The 18,203-nt window shown below is 50.9% G+C and overlaps 3 protein-coding genes across 7 annotated transcripts; 2 read left to right on the forward strand and 1 right to left on the reverse strand.

Annotated features, from left to right (window-relative positions):
• Positions 1-381: 381 nt before the first annotated feature.
• MMP19 (matrix metallopeptidase 19) lies at positions 382-5,903 on the forward strand. The gene is made up of 9 exons (XM_019742358.2): positions 382-609; positions 891-976; positions 1,844-1,974; positions 2,198-2,413; positions 2,902-3,147; positions 3,571-3,696; positions 4,289-4,453; positions 4,616-4,743; positions 4,922-5,903. The coding sequence occupies exons 1-9, from the start codon at positions 520-522 to the stop codon at positions 5,366-5,368; spliced, it is 1,635 nt and encodes a 544-aa protein (XP_019597917.2). The 5' UTR covers positions 382-519; the 3' UTR covers positions 5,369-5,903.
• A 170-nt stretch (positions 5,904-6,073) lies between these two features.
• Positions 6,074-10,598, reverse strand: LOC109452980 (transmembrane protein 198). Of its 5 annotated transcripts, none has more exons than XM_074325591.1 (5): positions 10,379-10,596; positions 9,077-9,336; positions 7,914-8,495; positions 7,313-7,473; positions 6,074-7,189 (listed from the first exon to the last, which is right to left on the reverse strand). In XM_074325591.1, the coding sequence occupies exons 2-5, from the start codon at positions 9,249-9,251 to the stop codon at positions 7,052-7,054; spliced, it is 1,056 nt and encodes a 351-aa protein (XP_074181692.1). In that variant the 5' UTR covers positions 9,252-9,336; positions 10,379-10,596; the 3' UTR covers positions 6,074-7,051. The 5 variants fall into 5 exon arrangements, with proteins under 5 accessions (XP_074181692.1, XP_019597919.1, XP_074181693.1 ...); XM_019742360.2 differs by having other exon boundaries at positions 7,313-7,470; positions 10,379-10,595; XM_074325592.1 differs by lacking the exon at positions 10,379-10,596 and adding an exon at positions 9,922-10,284.
• Positions 10,599-10,920: 322 nt separating this feature from the next.
• Positions 10,921-18,166, forward strand: DNAJC14 (DnaJ heat shock protein family (Hsp40) member C14). The gene is made up of 8 exons (XM_074325590.1): positions 10,921-11,099; positions 11,442-11,953; positions 12,384-13,849; positions 15,848-15,954; positions 16,165-16,284; positions 16,622-16,782; positions 16,865-16,967; positions 17,196-18,166. Exons 3-8 carry the CDS (start codon positions 12,440-12,442, stop codon positions 17,404-17,406), a joined length of 2,112 nt encoding a protein of 703 aa, XP_074181691.1. The 5' UTR covers positions 10,921-11,099; positions 11,442-11,953; positions 12,384-12,439; the 3' UTR covers positions 17,407-18,166.
• Positions 18,167-18,203: the final 37 nt, after the last annotated feature.

Genomic DNA, 18,203 nt, shown 5'->3' on the forward strand with positions numbered 1-18,203 from the left:
ACATCTAAGCTGCTTCCTATCTCTGAGCTTTTATAATTTGTTTCTTATTCCAGAGTAGGCAGGGAGACATAAAGGTTGAAGATGAGTTTGTTGCCCACGGATCCCTGGGGCACAGGAATGTCCATCTAGAGGGCATGGCCATGGTCCTTATCTTTAGTGTGCCAAGATTCTGCTTCTCACCCTTCTAGGGTGCCCACCCCTAGGACAGTATGGCACATCTTCCTATCTCCAGCAGAGGATTCTGGGGCATGGGTTGGGGGCTCTTCTTGACTTCTCCACTCTGGCAGGGCAGGGGTTAATGGTGAATTACAACATATCTCTGGGTTGAGTCATCTCCCACTGCCACTCCCCCCAATTTCCCTCCCCTGAAGTTTTATAAAGAGGACCAGAGACAGAGAGAGAAAAGAACTGGAGGTAAGAGCCCCCCCATCCATCCCACCTAGCCCTACTCCTCCAGGCTCCCAGAAATCTCCGGGCAGAGGCCACAGACAGCCTCTGGAAGTCCTGCCTGGTGGGACCATGAACTGGCAGCCGCTGTGGCTGGGCTTCCTACTTCCCATGACAGTCTCAGGCCGGGCCCTGGGGCCTGCAGAGAAGGAGGCAGCAGTGGTGAGTCTCCTGGGTAAGAGGGACCCAGGCCGGGGGTGGGGTGGGATGGGGTGCTGCTCCACAGTCCCATCCAAGCCTCCCTCCTGACCTTCAACCTGTCTGCCTTTCCCTTCCTTCCTCTACTCCATGATCTCCCTCTGCCTGTCTCCCACTCCTTCCCCTTGATCTACCTGAGACCATTCACTCAGGTGCCTTTCCTTTAGTCCTTCTGTGTCTGTCCCCTCCCGTCCTCACGTCCCTGTTAAGTGACTTAGAAGCTTTAACCCCTATCCCCACTATAGGATTACCTTTTGCAATATGGGTACCTACAGAAGCCTCTGGAAGGACCTGATGACTTCAGGCCAGAAGATATCACAGAGGCTCTGAGGTGAGAAGTCATAAGGCACACGCCTTCAGGGTCAAGATCGCAAGGTCTTCTTTCCCTCTTCTCATCATTTCCTCTCCCCAGGCCCACCTCTGCCTGACCCAAATCCATGTTTGGGTCTTTGGAATTGGCAGCTATCACTGTTCGGGTGGTGGGCATGGGGTGGGATGGGGCTTCAAAGAGGAGGAGCACAGCGATGGGACCTTCCAAGGCTTTAAGCACTCCTTTGCAGGCTATCGCATTCAAATACTAATATTGAGTCACTTCCCACATGAAGTATAATTTATAAGTAAAACTGGGAGTTGAGTTGAGGTTGAGTTGTTGACATGATGTTGCATTTTGTAGACATTTAATTCATCATTTATTTATTTCTATTTTGAAGTTTTCTTTTTATAATATGGATCATTTTTCTTTTTGCTCTCACATACATTCACAGTCCCTTGAAAAGCCACAGTGCCTGCACTGCCTGATGGATGAAGTTGCTTCCAAGCAGGCTGGGCTGGGTGGGAGGCCCAGGCCGGAGAGCAGAAAGCTGAGGGAGGACAGGCCCTCGGGTAGGAGAGTCTCCAGAGCAGGGGGCAGGATACTTCCCAGAGCAGAAGGTTAGATTACAGTGGGGGCACCTGAGGGAAATCTTACTCGAATAAGACTGAAGATGGGGAGGTGAAATTGGAATATGGCCATTTCTGCAGAACAGAAGAGAAAGTCCCAATTATGAGGGCTGGGTACTGAAGTAACTCCATCAGCTTCAGAGATTCTGTGCCTTCTCAGCTATCGCCTTGGGCAGCAGGGAGCCAAAGAGCCATCCCTAGTTCCCTGTCATTCCAGATTCTCCTGCCTTGCTGAAACTATCCTTCTCCCTCTTTTCAGAGCTTTTCAGGAAGCATCTGAGTTGCCAGTCTCAGGTCAACTGGATGATGCCACAAGGGCCCGCATGAGGCAGCCCCGTTGTGGCCTGGAGGATCCCTTCAACCAGAAGACCTTTAAATACCTACTCCTGGGTAAGGACTGAGCCAGGGAGAGGAAGGGATAGGCATGGGTGGCATGGAATCGGGACAGTCTGGATGAGCACATTGCTGAACGATCCCCTAGTGATTACCTGATCATCCCTTGGCTGCGGGGTTGTTACATAGCTTTGCTGGGTGAATGCACAAACTCAGGGGAGCTCTCTGGGGTTGGCAGAAGGATCTGTATTTCTAACCTACTTTCTGGTCCAATAACCAGGCCGCTGGAGAAAGAAGCACCTGACCTTCCGCATCTTGAACATGCCCTCCACCCTTCCACCTCACACAGCCCGGGCAGCCCTGCTTCAAGCCTTCCAGTACTGGAGCAAAGTGGCCCCCCTGACCTTCCGGGAGGTGCAGGCTGGCTGGGCTGACATTCGCCTTTCCTTCCATGGTCGCCAAAGCCTGTACTGCTCCAAAAACTTTGATGGGCCTGGTAGGCACCAGCTCCTCGCTCCTACCAAACAGACCTCTGAGATTATCCGTCCCCTTGAGCCAGGGGCTCTGTAACCTTAGTGTTCAGGCTGTCCCCTATGCCCAACTCCACCCTACACTCTCAACCATCTTCTAACATTCCCTTGGGGAGCAGTTGGTCAACTCCCTGGGAATTTACCAGTCTTCCTCTTTGAAGGTTATGCCTTCTTCCTTGGCTTAAGTTCCCCTGCTCAGTGCATACTCCAGAGAGGGCTGGGCCCGAGCAGAGAGAGTGATTGGGAGGTCCAAGTGACAGAGTAATGGGCATCCCTGGGAGAACTGGGTGATGACAGGGGAATCTGAAAGGAAAAAGAGAGGCATCCAAGAGACAGTGACTATAGATGGGGTATTTTAAGGGAATGGAGTAATTGGAATTTATAACAGGCAGGAGAGCTCCAGACTAGGAGACCCTGACCTCCTTCCTGTCTGTCTACCTTTGCTTTTGTCCAGGGAGAGTCCTGGCACATGCCGACATTCCAGAGCTGGGCAGCGTGCACTTTGATGAAGATGAGCTTTGGACTGAGGGAACCTACCAGGGGGTAAACCTGCGCATCATTGCAGCCCATGAACTGGGCCACGCCCTGGGGCTTGGCCACTCCCGATATACCCGGGCCCTCATGGCCCCTGTCTACACTGGCTACCGACCCCACTTCAAGCTGCACCCGGATGATGTGGCTGGGATCCAGGCTCTCTATGGTCAGTCCTTCCCCCTAGTGATCGTGAGGGGCAGTCTGACCAGCATCTCTTCAGGCTGAAAGAGGCAGGTCTAACCTCTGTGGAGGGAAATGGCATGGCTATTTTCTCTTCCTCCTGCCGACTTATTCTGGCTTCTACATTCAGGAGCTATTTTTCTGACACTTCCACGTCTAATTTTCCTTCAGGGCATCTCTCCCTTCACACCCATTCTTGGGGATAAGAATGGAGATTCCAGCAAACCTCCTTCCCCATTTCTGGTGCTTCTCAAGACTAAAACATGTCTCCTGCTGATATCAACATGATCGTGCCTCCCACCAAGGAAAACTCTATGGGATTCCCTTTTCCCCTCTCTATGGGACCTCTGAGCCAAACTTACAGAGGAGTGGAGAGATCAGGTGCTATGAGTGTTCTCTTTTCTTGCAGGCAAGAAGATCCCAGAAATAAATGATGAGGAAGAGGAGACAGAACTCCCCACTATACCCCAAATGCCCAGAGAACCCGGTCCCATGCCCGATCCCTGCAGTGCTGAACTGGATGCCATGATGCTGGGTGAGGCCCTTCCCCTCCACGCTGTAGGCAAGCAGTGGGAGCAGCCTGTTAACCTTGAGACTTGGAAAATGGGAATGACATAGGACTTCAGCATGAGCAATGGAGGTTAGACACTAAGCAGGAGTTAGTATTATGGAAGGAGGCGTGTGGCATGGGGAGGGGAGGGTTCAGAGCCAAATTAAAGATGGGCCAGGCAGGCATTGACCTTTGTTGCTACCCTATAAGGGCCACTAAAACACATCTGAAAATACATCAAGATGGAGAAAACTGTATTAACTGGAATGTCTATTCGAGAGGGACATTGCATGGAAGGACAACTTGGAAGCCACTTGGAGTGGAAAGTGAGGTCCTCAAAGGGGAAGCAGTTATCAGCAGGGCTTTTGTTTTGTTGAGTATACCAGTGCTGAATTAACCTGAACAACAAAGGAGAGGCTGAACACTAGTCCTCCTTCTCTGCGCCCTTAATTTTCTTGACCGAATTTTTGAGGAATCAGCCTGTGAGAGGAGGGCAAATTATCAGCCTGCCTGAGATACCTACAAGTCTTTATTTGACCCCTGTCTTTTGAACTTGTTGACATACTTTTGCTCTCAGGACCCCGTGGGAAGACCTATGCCTTCAAGGGGAGCTATGTGTGGACTGTGACAGATTCAGGGCTGGGTCCCTTGTTCCAAGTGTCTGCTCTTTGGGAGGGGCTCCCAGGAAACCTGGATGCTGCCGTCTACTCTCCTCGAACACAATGGATTCACTTCTTTAAGGGTAAGGGGACTAGTGTACAGTGTCTAACCTGAGGAGGACCTACCATCAAAGAAGCTATAAAAGTGAAGAAGAGATGAGAAGTTTCTGAAGGGGTGGAATGGAGGAATCAAAAGCTATCACCTGAGGGCAGAGGTGACTTGTTCTTTCTTTACATGTTCTCAGGAGATAAGGTGTGGCGCTACACTAATTTCAAGATGTCTCCTGGCTTCCCCAAGAAGCTGAAGAGGGTAGAACCCAACCTGGATGCAGCTCTCTATTGGCCTGTCAACCAAAAGGTGTTCCTCTTTAAGGTATAAAGTTCAAAGCAAGGGCAAATCCCTTCTTAGAGGGGGCAGGCTACCTCACACCAAAAAGCCAAGACTTGCTCTTGAAGGGAGATTTGCAGCTGTAGTGGGCTGAGGGTAGGTTCCTGTGGTCCCTAAACTTTCTCCTCACGCTCTTCTCCCTCCCTATCTATCCCTCACCTAGGGCTCCGGGTACTGGCAGTGGGATGAGCTGGCCCGAACTGACTTCAGCCACTACCCCAAACCAATCAAGAAGTTATTTACAGGAGTGCCAGAGCAGCCCTCAGCTGCTATGAGTTGGCAGGATGGCCGCGTCTACTTCTTCAAGGGCAAACAGTACTGGCGTCTCAATCGGCAGCTTCTAGTAGAGAAAGGCTATCCCAGAGATACAGCCCACAACTGGATGCACTGTAATCCTCAGACCCCAGATACCACCCCATCAGGTGGGAACACCACTCCCTCAGCTACAGGCACTGACTATTCACCCACAGGAACAACCTTGGATACCACCTCCTCAGCCTTAGATAGCACCTTAAACATTAACCAGTCACCCAGAGACACAATTTTAGACATGGCCCCCTCAGACTTTCATTCCTTGCTAATGTCACCCTCCAAGAGGCCTAAGACCTGAACCAAATGTCGGCTCACTAGACTGCAGGTGCTACAGCAGAGGCATGGACTATAGACCTTAGGCCTCTAAATGTCCCATCTCTAGCCACCACTCCCTTGTGCTGTTTCCTTCCTTGGGCAATGACTCCCTAACTCTGGGTCAGCCCCCATCCATTTCTTTCCTGTCCTAGGTAGCTCTTCCAACTGTGTTATCTACTCTCTGGAGGACAGAGAGATCTCAATCAGGCCTTTAGCTGACAGGTGGCAGCAGCTGGGAAGCTGAACGCCTGAGTCCCATTCTTCCCAAATAAAGTACAAGAACACAGCATGGCCAGTAAAACCAAGCGCTTTGGAATCCTTGAGAATCACATTTGCTTGTTTATGACCTGAGCAAGTTAATTAACCTTGTTGAGTGTCAGAGTTCCCATCTACAAAATAAGGTTAATACCACTCCTGTAGGGTTGTTGCATTAAATGAAATACTGTATGTGAACTGCCTGGCACAGCGTCTGGAACACTTGTGCTTAATAAAGGGTTAACTCCACGTTCATGAAGGAAGACTGAACAGCTCTTACTCTGGCTATGTGTGTATAGCTCCTACAGTAGCCCAGTCTGCTAAGGGAACCCTTATCAGATCTTTAGTGGACAGACGACTTGTCAGTATGGCTACTTCTTTGTTTTGGGGTGTAAAAGAAAAGAGCAGCAACAATAGATGCCAGACTCCCTGATTCAGTGTTCAATGCCATTTTATTCACATGCTCCCATGTTCTTCCTCCCACCCATCATAGCCTTGCTGCCCAGGGGAGGGATATATCTTCCTTCATGCTGTCTGGGGAACCAGGGAACCGACTTTGGGCAGGAGAATCAGAGTGGGGAGAGTTAGAATGGGTTAGCGGCTGAGACAAAGTTCTGGTTAAGGAGGAGATTAGCATCACCTACAATGAGAGTCAGAGAAGGCACTTGATCCCACTCAGCCCGAAAGACCAGGCTCTTTTGGGCAACAGGCAAGTCTCTGGCAGGTGGGCCAATGCTCTCCTTGGAGCAAGAAGCCAACATCTGGGGGAGGTGGGGGCTGAGCCAGGCACTACGCCAGGGTCTTCCCCACATCAAGGAGGGAACGGGAAGCACCATGGAGGATAGTACCCCCAACTGAGGTAGGAAAAGGGAGCTTGAGTCTATGGGGTCAGGGAGGTAAGGCTAATCAGGAACCCAACTACCCCCTAATAAGGAGTCTGGGGATTGGGGGAATCCTGGAGCACCTCTGTGCCCTTCTCGCCATCAAAAAGCTATCAAGTGATTTAGGAGGCTTCCTGATTTTTCTATAGCTCCTATAAAAACAAGACCCTTATTTTACAATTGTGAGGCACACTGAGATGGGAATATAAAAGGCTATTTGGGTAAGGGCCCCCTTGGTTTGGAGGGAATTAGGGAATTAGTTACTTTAGGGACCGAGGCACCTCTATTATTAGGCAGAGGTAGCTAGTAGCTACTCATACTTACATTTATCTCCCCTTCCCACAAGATTCCTCTCTATCTGTCCCTGAAACCTATTCCTACAGGGCCAGTCTAGGTTGGAACACAGATTCTATCCCCAAGTCCAAGAGGTGGGGAAGTTTGTGTGTTGGTCCTGTGGGCTCAGGCCCTGCCCACCTCGTGTTCTCAGACCTTGTGTTGCTAGGGGTGGGGGCATCAGTGGAGGTTTAGGCTCAGGTCTGGGTGGAACCAGAAGGTGTGGTGAGGGGTACAGTGGAACCACAGTCAGAATCCAGGTCCAGGACGGTGTGGGGGGCTGTGGCTTGGCTGACTGGTCCCAGTTGGTGTTCTCGAAGGCTCTGGAGATAACTCTGGGGGGACACAGGGCAGAAGGGGCAAGGAAGGGCCTGGGTCAGAGTTCCCCTCCCATTCCGACCACCCCCATGTGCCCTCTGCCCCACCCCCCAGAGTGTGCCCCCCCCACCACCACTCACTGGAGCCAGACCATCAGCAGGGTTCCGGGTGTTGGGGGAAAGCTGGCGCCGGTAGCTGCCCTCGCAGAGCCCCACCCCAGGAGAGGTCCGATGCCACTTGGCCTCTTGCTGACGGATCCGAAGGAGTTGGAGATGCCTTCGCTGGTGGCTCAAGACCACTACTTGGGAGGAGGCAACACAGACTCAGGGAGGCCTCTTTAGAGCTCAAATCCCACCCCTAAACACACTCACTCTAGAGAAACCCATTTGATTTCCCTGTTTTGGCTCTATCAAACCTCATCTTCCCTCCAGTTCTTCTAAAAAAAGACCCTCTTTGGAATCTTCCTAGTCTCTCTTCCTGGAGTTCCCTGCGATCTTCTTCTTCTTCCATAACAGTTCCCAATAACTCTTCTCTGCTCCTCCTGACAATTTCTCCTCTCATTCTTACCCAGACCTTTGGCTCCTCCAACTCTAACTTCCTTTCAATACTGTGCCCCAGTCACCTTAGACACCTCTGCCTTCTTCCCTCAAGTATGTTTTCTCCCTTCCCCTCCTCAAGTCTGGGAACCAGGGACACGACAAGGCACAGGCTAGCTGCTTCTGTACCATGGCACTAACTCACCATTGGCGTGGCCTCCATGTTCCTCATCCATGAGCTTCCACTGGGCCAGAGCCCCAAGGGCCCCCAGGGCTGGCCAGGTCCCCAGCAAGACCCAGCTATACCAGCAGAGAGGAGGCAAGGCTGGAAGTGCCTGCAAACGTTGGCCCAACCGACTGCCCAGTGCCAGCCCTTCCAGGAAGTAGTCAGCACAGGCCACCAGCACCGCAGCACCCAGCAGCGCTGTGCCCAGAACTGTGAATGGACGTGGCCACCGAAGCGTGAGCAGAGCTCCCAGCAGTGCCAGCCCCACCAGTCCCCCAGCCGGCACCCAGGCTGAAGGAGGTTGGTAGATGGGCTCGGTGCTCAGCAGGGCCCCGGCGCCCAGGGTTAGGCCTAACAGGAGACCAGTCAGGAAGAGCCCAACACTGCGAACCAGCATGGTGACCAGGCCGCAGAGGAGTCCAATGCCTAGCGCAATGCCCGCGCTCACCTCCAGGCTCAGCTGTGTCTCTAGCACTCGCTCCTTGTGGCATAGCAGGAAGATCACCAGAGCTCCTGATAGTAGGCCCGAGAGAAACATCACTGCCTTGAAGCAGCGGTAGCCTGGGAAGGGAGGCAGGAGGCACTGAGAGACAGAAGAGGGGGTGGGTCTATAGGGATGGCGCTGATGAATTAGAAAGGAGAGGAATGGCTAAGCAGAGCAGCAGCACACTCAGGGACCTTAAGGCTAGGTGCAGAAAGTGATCATCTCAGGGAGGGCAGACTTTTCAGGAACGTGAGGGGACAGGGAGGAAAATCAGGAGGTAAGATGGATGCATTAAGGGAAGTAAGTATAGAAAGAAGGTCTAGTCCTTCCAGGGATGGAAGATGGGAAGAAATCAGCGTACGCTGCTTTAGGTTATTGGGGAACGGTGAAGAAGCCCGAAGCATAGATGATAATTTGGTAATAGAATTTTGAGGTAGGATGGAAGGGGAAGGCAAGTGAAAGTGCCAGGGGTCAGAGCTGGAGGGCAGAGGCGTGGATGGACAAGACGAACTGGCAGGAGCAGCATGGGCCATACTGAAGGTAGGCATCCCCTGATAGAGGAGTAGAAGTGGCCCAAGAGCAAAGGAGAAAGTGAACATCCTCCTTGAGGGTGACAGTCTTGGGCAGCTGCCCCCCAACACCCTGGCCCTGCCCTCACCGAAGCAGCAGTAGATGATTCCAAAGCAGCAGCAAAGAGCACACACCAGGGCAGGTGCCAATTCAGGATTGTCCTGGGGTTCCAAGACACATCTTGGGTCTGGAGGCTCTGGGAGTTGTTGATTAAAGGGTCTGGGGTCAGAGGTCATGGCCAGGGGCAGCAAGGATTCCTCCATGGCCGATGAGAAGGTGGTCACAGAGGGGAAGGTCAGTGTCAGCTCCTCTCATCCATCCACGAATGTCTTGAGGGGGTTGGGAAACCTGCAAGGGGGTAGGGGGCAGGAACTTAGGTGCCCATGAATCTTGGGGACTCTGTACCACTAATTTTTTTTTTTTTTTTTTTTTTGAAGAAAAGCCAATTTCAAGAGAGAGCATGGCCTTGCTGGGGTAACTGAAGAAATCTATGGGATTGGGTGAAGGGGAGTCAGCTGTCTCTTTACTACTCTCTGAAACAAGGACACTAAGTAAAACTTAAATGAAAATCTTAAAAGGTAAGGCGACTTTGTCTGTCCCCTAGCTTTCCAGGGTGGGGTGGGAGGAGTAGGAAATCCTAGGTCTGTGGAGGGAGTGGTGCAGGGCACTAGTGGGACTGGGGTGTAAGGGCCCAGCAGCCTGTTTCAGCTGAAAAGAAAGCTTGCCCTACCTGCAGCTGGGACCCAATACTACCCAATGGACCAGGAAGGGTGGGGTTAATAGAGGGGGGCGAAGGAGGAGAAAGAGAAGAGAATGAGGAGAACAAGTCATGGTGGGGTCTCCCGACAGCTGCTCCATCCCCAGGGAAGGAAAGGGGGAAAGAAGACACCAAAAGAGTTTGAGGCAAGGAATCAAGCAGGCACAGTCACCCACATTTGTCAGAGTTTTGAAGCCTCAGTTTCACGCCGGGATGGAGTTGTTGGGGGAAGGGGCATCCAGCCACAGACCTACTCCATTGACCCCTCATAATAAGCAGGCACCTTGCCCACAGACATCTCCTATCCTGGTAGTCTCTTGCTCCTCCCCTCAGGACACTGGTAGGACTTTTTCTACCCCGCCCTTTTCCCAGGGGTGTCAGGGCTGCCAGTGGGATTTGAATTCAGTTCCTGAAAGGAGGAGAACACCAAAGAAGGGCTGGCATTGAGGGCACTGTGGGAGTGGGGTAGGGCGGATGCAAGCACTTTCTTTCAGCTGTCTTCTTTTGGACATCGAGGTCCTAACAGGCTGGAAGGTTGGCTTGGAGAATCCCTGGGGATCCTCTCCTCAATCCTCTTGGAAGTCTGGGGATCCTAAACAAGGGAAGGTTGGGGAGGGGGTGTTAACTACTCACCACCCTGCCAGGGCTGAGGAGAGGAAGGGGGTAGAAGTGCTTCCCTAGACCCCCAGCTGCATCCCTGCCCGGAGGTCCTAGGAGTCGGGGTGGCTCTCCAGCGTGGGTACCCCCAGGGCCACTCTGTACGTTGCCCCTAAACTCTTGCAAGTCGTAGCCCAAGCCCCGTGAGCTAAATGCAACCAGCTTGGGGGGTGGAGGAAGGGGACAGGGTGTGTGTGTGTGGGGGTGACATCACGGGGCGGGCCCCTCCAACTCTTTCCCCTGTATGTGGGGGACCCAGTTCGCCTACTGCTCTAAGCTGGGACCAGAGACCCCCTAACCATAGGAGGGAAGGGTCCTGGAGGCACCGCAAGAGGTTTGGAGAAAGCCTCTGAATACTTAGGCGATGATTCGACAACTGGGAGGGAGCTCGCAAAGCTCCAACTGGGGTTCCAACGCCCCCCTAGGTCCGGCTTGGTTTCTTCCACTTCCCAGAGAATTGGAGTATTGTCTTCTGGAGAACCTGATGGTCGGAACTGGGGATTCGGGGAAGGGGCTCTTACTGCTCTGGGGGCGCCGGCGAGGGGTTCATGGGTGGACAAACTTGCGGAGCAAGACGGAATCTGGAAGGGGGACTAACGAGAGAGGCGTGTGCAGAGGAAGGCACCGACAGAGAGGGGGACCCGAGCCGGGTCTGCTTGGGGGCGGGGGCGCGTGTCGACGTTGACCGAACAGCTCGGTATGCAAATGAGATGTAAAGCAGCATGCAGATGAGTTCAGTGTGTGTGTTTTTTCGGCACACTGCTCAGGTCCTGAGCCTAGTGGAGCTACGCTCCCAAATCCCGGGCCCGGCTAGGTGACCGGGCCTGGGAGCTGAGTCCAGAGGGGCGGATCCGGGCCGTGGGAGCTGCAGTTAGTTAGTCCTACGGGCAGTTCGCCAGCTGGGTCAGGAGCTGGGGAGGCTGAGGGTTGCCGGGAAAGAAGGGTCTGCGTTAGGGGGGCCAGGGTGGGGGCTAGCCCGGGGCGTGCTCCCCTCGCTCCACCTCCGCATGATACAAAAGGGCCTCTGTTCTTGCTACAGCCAGCAGGAAAGGGATCAGGGAGGTGGCCCTTCTACGCTCCCTGGTTTTGTCTGCAAGGAAAACAGACTGTGGCTCGGTGGCTGTCCTCCCAGTCTCGGCAAAGCCCAAGAATCCAGCCAGAGGAACCCTGAGAATCTGTCCCCAGTCCGCAGGCACTGGTGCAGTTCCCGCTTGCTTCACTTCCAGCGATGCAAGAATCCCACTCCAGCAAACAGTGGGCGGCAGCAGAGGACCCTTTAAGGGGCGGGGCCAGTGCTCTCCAGGACCGCCTCCTCTGATTTGACTCAGCGCTCGCTACACTGGCTCGCGCCTCCGCCAACCGCTTATTTTTCCTTCCTGTCTCCTCCCTGGTGACCCCGGAAGTGGAAGTGGGCGCAGGTCGGCGGCCGCAGCGGGGACGGAAGGCGGAAGCAGAGCGTGAGCGGGAGGCGGAGCCGGGGGAGCTGCTCTCGTAGCTCCCCCTGGCCCTGGGCCGAGCTGCTCTAGGGGGAGGAGTTACCGCCGCTCTTCGGTACGTTACCTTCACCCCTTGTATCCAGCCCTGGGTGTCTGTCTCAGGGGCAACCCCAAGCTCCGCACCAGGTTTTCCTTGAGGGCCGCACGGTCCCCACCCTTATATGGCAGCGTGTGGCCCCCGTTTCCTGACGTTTCTCCGTATTTCCAAGAGTGACCCCAGGACCACACCCTTTGCCGTACCTCCCTCTTTTCCTGATTCAGGGTTGTATCTTTCTGGGGAAGAAAACCTAAGGGGATTTGGAGGAGGGGGTAGGGAGCAATGTTGTGGTTAGTGTAGTATTGGCTTATTGCTAGGGATAATAAATGCCCCCAAAGAACTTGGGAAAACAAGGGTGGATGCATTAAATATATCCCTAATTTAAGATTATTTAACCCCTTTCTTGGTCCCATCCTTGATCATCCCCACCTTGATATCTTTATTACAGGCATCTGAACTTACCATGATGGCTGTGACCTAAAATCCTCAGGAAGATCCGGGGTCATGGCCCAGAAGCACCCCGGAGAAAGAGGGTTGTGTGGAGCCCACCACAGTGGTGGTTCCTCCCTCAGGACTTTAGGACCTTCTGTGGACCCTGAAATACTTTCATTCTCAGGACTCAGGGACTCAGCGGGGCCTGCTCCTAATGGAACCCGCTGCCTCACAGATCACTCAAGTCCTAAGTACACACAACCCCCAAACCCAGCCCACTGGTCGGATCCAAGCCATGGTCCCCCAAGGGGTCCAGGACCCCCTAGAGTTGGAGAGGACCCTGATCAGAGTGAGGCATCTTCAGAAGAAGAGTCAGGAGTGGACCAAGAACTCTTAAGAGAGAATGAGGCTGGGTACCAGGAGGATGGGAACCCTTCTTTTCTTTCCATTCCATCTGCTTGCAACTGCCAGGGAACCCCTGGAATCCCTGAAGGGCCTTACTCTGAGGGAGGTGATAGCTCTTCTAGCAACTTTTGCCACCATTGTACCTCTCCAGCTTTGGGGGAAGACGAGGAGTTGGAAGAGGAATATGATGATGAGGAACCCAAATTCCCCAGTGATTTTTCACGTGTGCCCAGTGGAAAGAAACCTCCACCCCGGAGACAGCGGCACCGCATTCCAGCCAAGGAGGAAACTCGGGAGGGTGGACGCAGAGATCCCAGGTCCCCTGGTCGACATCGGCTGGGCCGGAAACGAAGTCAGGCAGATAAGCGCAAAGGCCTAGGATTGTGGGGCGCCGAAGAACTGTGTCAGCTTGGACAGGCAGGCTTCTGGTGGTTGATTGAACTGCTGGTATTGGTGGGAGAGTACGTGGAAACTTGTGGCCATCTCATCTATGCATGCAGGCAGCTGAAAGGCAGTGATCTGGACCTTTTTCGAGTCTGGGTGGGAATCTGGGCAGGGCGGCTGGGGGGCTGGGCTCAGGTGGTGTTCCAATTTCTGAGCGAGCGATTTTGCTATGGGGCAGGGCTGTTCACCCGTTTTCTTAGGCTACTGGGTGCTTTGCTGCTCCTGGCTCTGGCCCTCTTGTTGGGCTGTCTGCAGTTGGGCTGGCGGTTTCTGGTGGGACTGGGCAACCGGTTAGGCTGGAGGGGTAAAGCTACCTGGCTCTTTTCTTGGCTGGATTCTCCCTCCTTGCAGCGTTGCCTGATTCTGCTGAGAGATAGTAGGCCATGGCAGCAGCTGGTAAGAATGGTCCAGTGGGGTTGGCTGGAGTTGCCTTGGGTCAAACAGAGGACTAACAGGCAGGGTAATGCACCTGTAGCTAGTGGTCGCTACTGCCAGCCTGAAGAAGAAGTGGCTCGACTCTTGACCATGGCTGGGGTTCCTGAAGATGAGCTAAACCCTTTCCATGTGTTGGGGGTTGAAGCCACAGCATCAGATGTTGAACTGAAGAAGGCATATAGGCAGCTGGCAGTGATGGTGAGTATCCTTGCCCTCTGTCCTGTCCCTCTTTTGTTCCCATATTTTATATTTTAATTTTTAGGGCAGTAGAATAAAGAGAAGGCAGAGAAGAAAGTCAACTTGAAGCTGAAGAGAACTTTAATTCTTAGGAAAAAGTGATAAAGACTTTCCCTTCATTTTAAGTTGTCATGAGATTCTTTTTCTTAATGAAAAGAAATGAACCTGATATACCAGGCAGTGTTGGACTTACCCCAAAATATCCTGATGAAGTCCCTCTGACTAGGGTGGAGAAGAGGCCTAGTCAGAAAACCTGTCAGTTGCTCTCCCTGAACAAATGAGGGTTGTTTGAACACGGGGAAATACGACTATCTGTCTCAGAAAGGCAAGTGTGGACCTAGTGTGGGAAGGTTCAGGTAGTGCATGAGAGTAATTATTCCAGGACAAGGTGAAAGAAAATAAGCTATTTCAAGACCAGAAACCTAGAGTGGGAAAGGGAAGGAGAGTGGAACATAAATCACAGGGAGACAAGTGCATATGTTAGTCATATATGAAAATATGGTTGCTTTTATTGATAAAAAGGGAGTTACAGGTAGGAGTTGTAACATATCACATGCTTGAGGGAAATGATTTAATACAAGCATGCAATCAAATTGCTATTAGTTGATATTAGGTTGCCATTTGTAGATAATTGTTAACTGCTATTTCTGTACACATAAAACTACATTATGAATGTAAGTAATGTGTGTAAATTGCACCGGAGGCCTGTTTGACTGAATATATGGAACTGGACTGGTAAACTGTCAGTGTGCAAATTACCTCAATGGTTGTATGACACCAAAGAGGAATGGGCAACCACGGTTCCCATTAACCATTCAAGGCACAATGAAGTACCAGGCCTGTAACTTTACCAGGGGACTAAATTACTTTGGTGGGAAATGCATGCCCCTTAGTAGATAGTGTGGGATATTCTTAGAGTGGGGAACAACTGCTTACACTCAAAATTGTTACAGATAGAGCTCTTTTCTCACCTTCATGTCTATTAGCAGACATCCTCTCTTGGGGAATGTCATTCTTACAAAAATTCTCATTTTCAACTTACTTAGAATAGAGATGATACGAAGTTCCCTGATGCTCAACACACCTGCCGCATACTCTGAAGTTCAAAATTCTCTCTTGTTCTGGGCCAGACTGTGGACTGCTTTTATAGAACCTCTCATTGTCCTTATTAGGCCCCAGAGAGACCATGACTAAGAGGCTGTTCTACAAGCTTGGGAATATGCGCGATTTAGCATCATTCTGCTTATTTGGCATCAGACTAGCTTTATCTCTGTATTTTGGGGGCATGAGGATGGGAACAGTCAGGAAGCTGTAGGAAGAGAGAGTATTACTTGTCTTGGAAAGTGCTGAGTCCTAGCCACTAGACTACCAGGGAGCTATTTGTCTTGGAGAAAAGGCAGAAAAATGGATAAAAAACCTGTGAGGATTATGATATGCTATTTAATTTCTGGATCAGAAAGGCAAACTATTGTAGAAAGTTTTGAGTAGATATGAGCATTTTCTAGTTAGAAAAGAATGAATTTGAGGGTGTAGTATCTTTGGAACTCTTACTTTATGACTGACAATAAACGTGAGGGCTTAGTATGCATGTGCCAGATAGGGTGACCAACCACCTCAGTGTGCCTGCGATTGAGGGGTATCCTGACACAGGAACGTCAGTGCTAAAACTGGGACAATCCGAGGTACACTGTGGTACCAGATGCTGTGCTAAATACTTCCTATGTATTCTCATTTAATACTCCTGACAAACCTTGATAAAATACTCTAGGTCATGTACCTAATAGTGACAGAACTGGGACTTCAACTGAGATCTGTCTGCAGAGCCAGAGCAAATTAATCATTAAGCTACATTCAATCTCCAAAAGGGCGGTGAAAGAGAACCCTTTGATAGCAGGTTATTTTGACCCAAGATAGGGATAGGGTTGGAATGGATTTGTAATGAAATCTTTGTCTTGGTAGGTTCATCCTGACAAAAATCATCATCCCAGGGCTGAGGAGGCCTTCAAGGTTTTGCGGGCCGCTTGGGACATTGTCAGCAACCCTGAAAGGCGGAAGGAATATGAGATGTAAGTTGGAAATGGGAATTTGTCAGGTGGGGTCCGTGAATAATCTCCAATAGCAGAGGTTCCTGGACTTGTGTCTGGAGGCTTTCTGAGGTGAAGAGACCTGAGGTTGCTTGTCTTTGTAGCTACTAGTGGCCTCAAGAGGCCAATACATCTGTCTCCCTTTGTCCCTTGCTCAATACCCTCTGATTTACAAAGCCTTTTTTCTCTTAGGAAACGAATGGCAGAGAATGAGCTGAGCCGGTCGGTGAATGAGTTTCTGTCCAAGCTGCAGGATGACCTCAAAGAGGCAATGAATACCATGATGTGCAGCCGATGCCAGGGAAAGCATAGGTATGAAATAGGACAGGAGTGGGATAGCTGCAGCGTAGGGATCGGGTAACCAAAGCCCTTTACTGTGAGTATTGCTGGTAGTTGTGGGATTCAGATGGTGAGAGAAAAGAGCCTTTGGTTTCCAATTGTGCTATATGGTCAAGAGATTGGGGATTTGAATTAGCATAAAAAGATATTTTTAGCTTTAAGATAGAAGGTTGAGGTCAGGGTGTATGTAGGCATATATAAGAACTGAATGATTATTTTAGATGCTTCAGCCACATTTGTAATGATGCGACTACAGCAGTGCCATGGGCTTGACAAATTATTAAGGAATTGTCCTTTTGTTGGGTTGTAGGAGGTTTGAAATGGACCGGGAACCTAAGAGTGCCAGATACTGTGCTGAGTGTAATAGGCTGCATCCTGCTGAAGAAGGAGACTTTTGGGCAGAGTCTAGCATGTTGGGCCTGAAAATCACCTATTTTGCGCTGATGGATGGAAAGGTGTATGACATCACAGGTACACTTCTGTCCTCTAGAATTCCAGACTCATGTATGCTCAAAACTGTGATGTATTGGCTAATTATTTCTCGTGCTTGCAGAGTGGGCTGGATGCCAGCGTGTGGGAATCTCCCCAGATACTCATAGAGTCCCCTATCACATCTCATTTGGTTCTCGGATCCCAGGCACCAGTGGGCGACAGAGGTGGGTGATATTTTCCAATAATCTATCCACTATTCTAGTTCTGAATATGGTTTCAGATGACGTGCTTTCGGACACGCAGATGTCTCACCCTTTAAGAAGTTTGCTGACTGACTTCTGTATATCTTTAACTGACTCAGTATATCTTTAACTTAGGTATAACTAGGTAATATAGGCAACCATTTGACTCTTAATTTCTTTTGCCTCATTATTCTTTTGTTTTCCACCCAGAGCCACCCCAGATGCCCCTCCTGCTGACCTTCAGGATTTCTTGAGCCGGATCTTTCAAGTACCCCCAGGACAGATGTCCAATGGGAACTTCTTTGCAGCTCCTCAGCCTGGCCCTGGGGGCACCGCAGCCTCCAAGCCTAACAGCACAGTACCCAAGGGAGAAGCCAAACCGAAGAGGCGGAAGAAAGTGAGGAGGCCCTTCCAACGTTGACACCCCTTCTCTTCTCTCCTCAAATCAATGTCAGGGAGTCAAAAGGGCTGTGTACAGCACAGGATGGAGTTTGATTTGTTTATTTTTAAATATTTAAAAAGGAAAATTTTAAGCTCAAATTGTTCACTCAGTACTTGTAGGAAGCCCCGGAACCACTCTCCCTCCTCCACCAGCACCCAGGAACTGAATCTTGTCTTCTGACAATACCAAAGAAATAGGGGGTGGCTAGAGCAAAGAACCCAGGGCATGGACCTGGGCTGGACAATAGCTCCCATAATAGTGTGGGAACTGAGTATTTCCTTGGGGTCTGTATGCCTTTGTTGTCTGTTGCTTCTACAGCAGATGACACTTTTCCCTCTTTTTAAACTATGAGTCTCTTATTTGTTGACCCATTGAAGGAGGGAGCCCCCTCCTTTACCCCAATATACTAGTTAAAAGACAGAACAAGAAAGCATGTAGCCCTAATTATAGGCGATACAGAGTTCAGAGAGTGGGAACTCTGAAATTTCCCTCTGACTTTCACCTTGTGGGTAATTGCCCAACTTCATGCTTGTTGTTGCAGGGATGGCCAAAACTAATAATTTTTAAAAAGCAGACTCGTGCCCTTTGCCCTTGAGTGAGGGGGAAGGATAAGGGGCTCCTGGCAGCCCCCTTATGATCCAAGGGTTTGTATTTTTTTAAGTTTGTTCATATTTGTATGTACATATCTATTTAAAGCCAGGAGATTATCTTTCTATAAATATATAACTGGCAACCTGTATCTTCCCTCTCTTCTTTGCCCATATAGCTGGAATTCT

This window comes from Rhinolophus sinicus, linkage group LG02 (assembly GCF_036562045.2).
Source record: "Rhinolophus sinicus isolate RSC01 linkage group LG02, ASM3656204v1, whole genome shotgun sequence".
Taxonomy (NCBI): domain Eukaryota; kingdom Metazoa; phylum Chordata; class Mammalia; order Chiroptera; family Rhinolophidae; genus Rhinolophus; species Rhinolophus sinicus.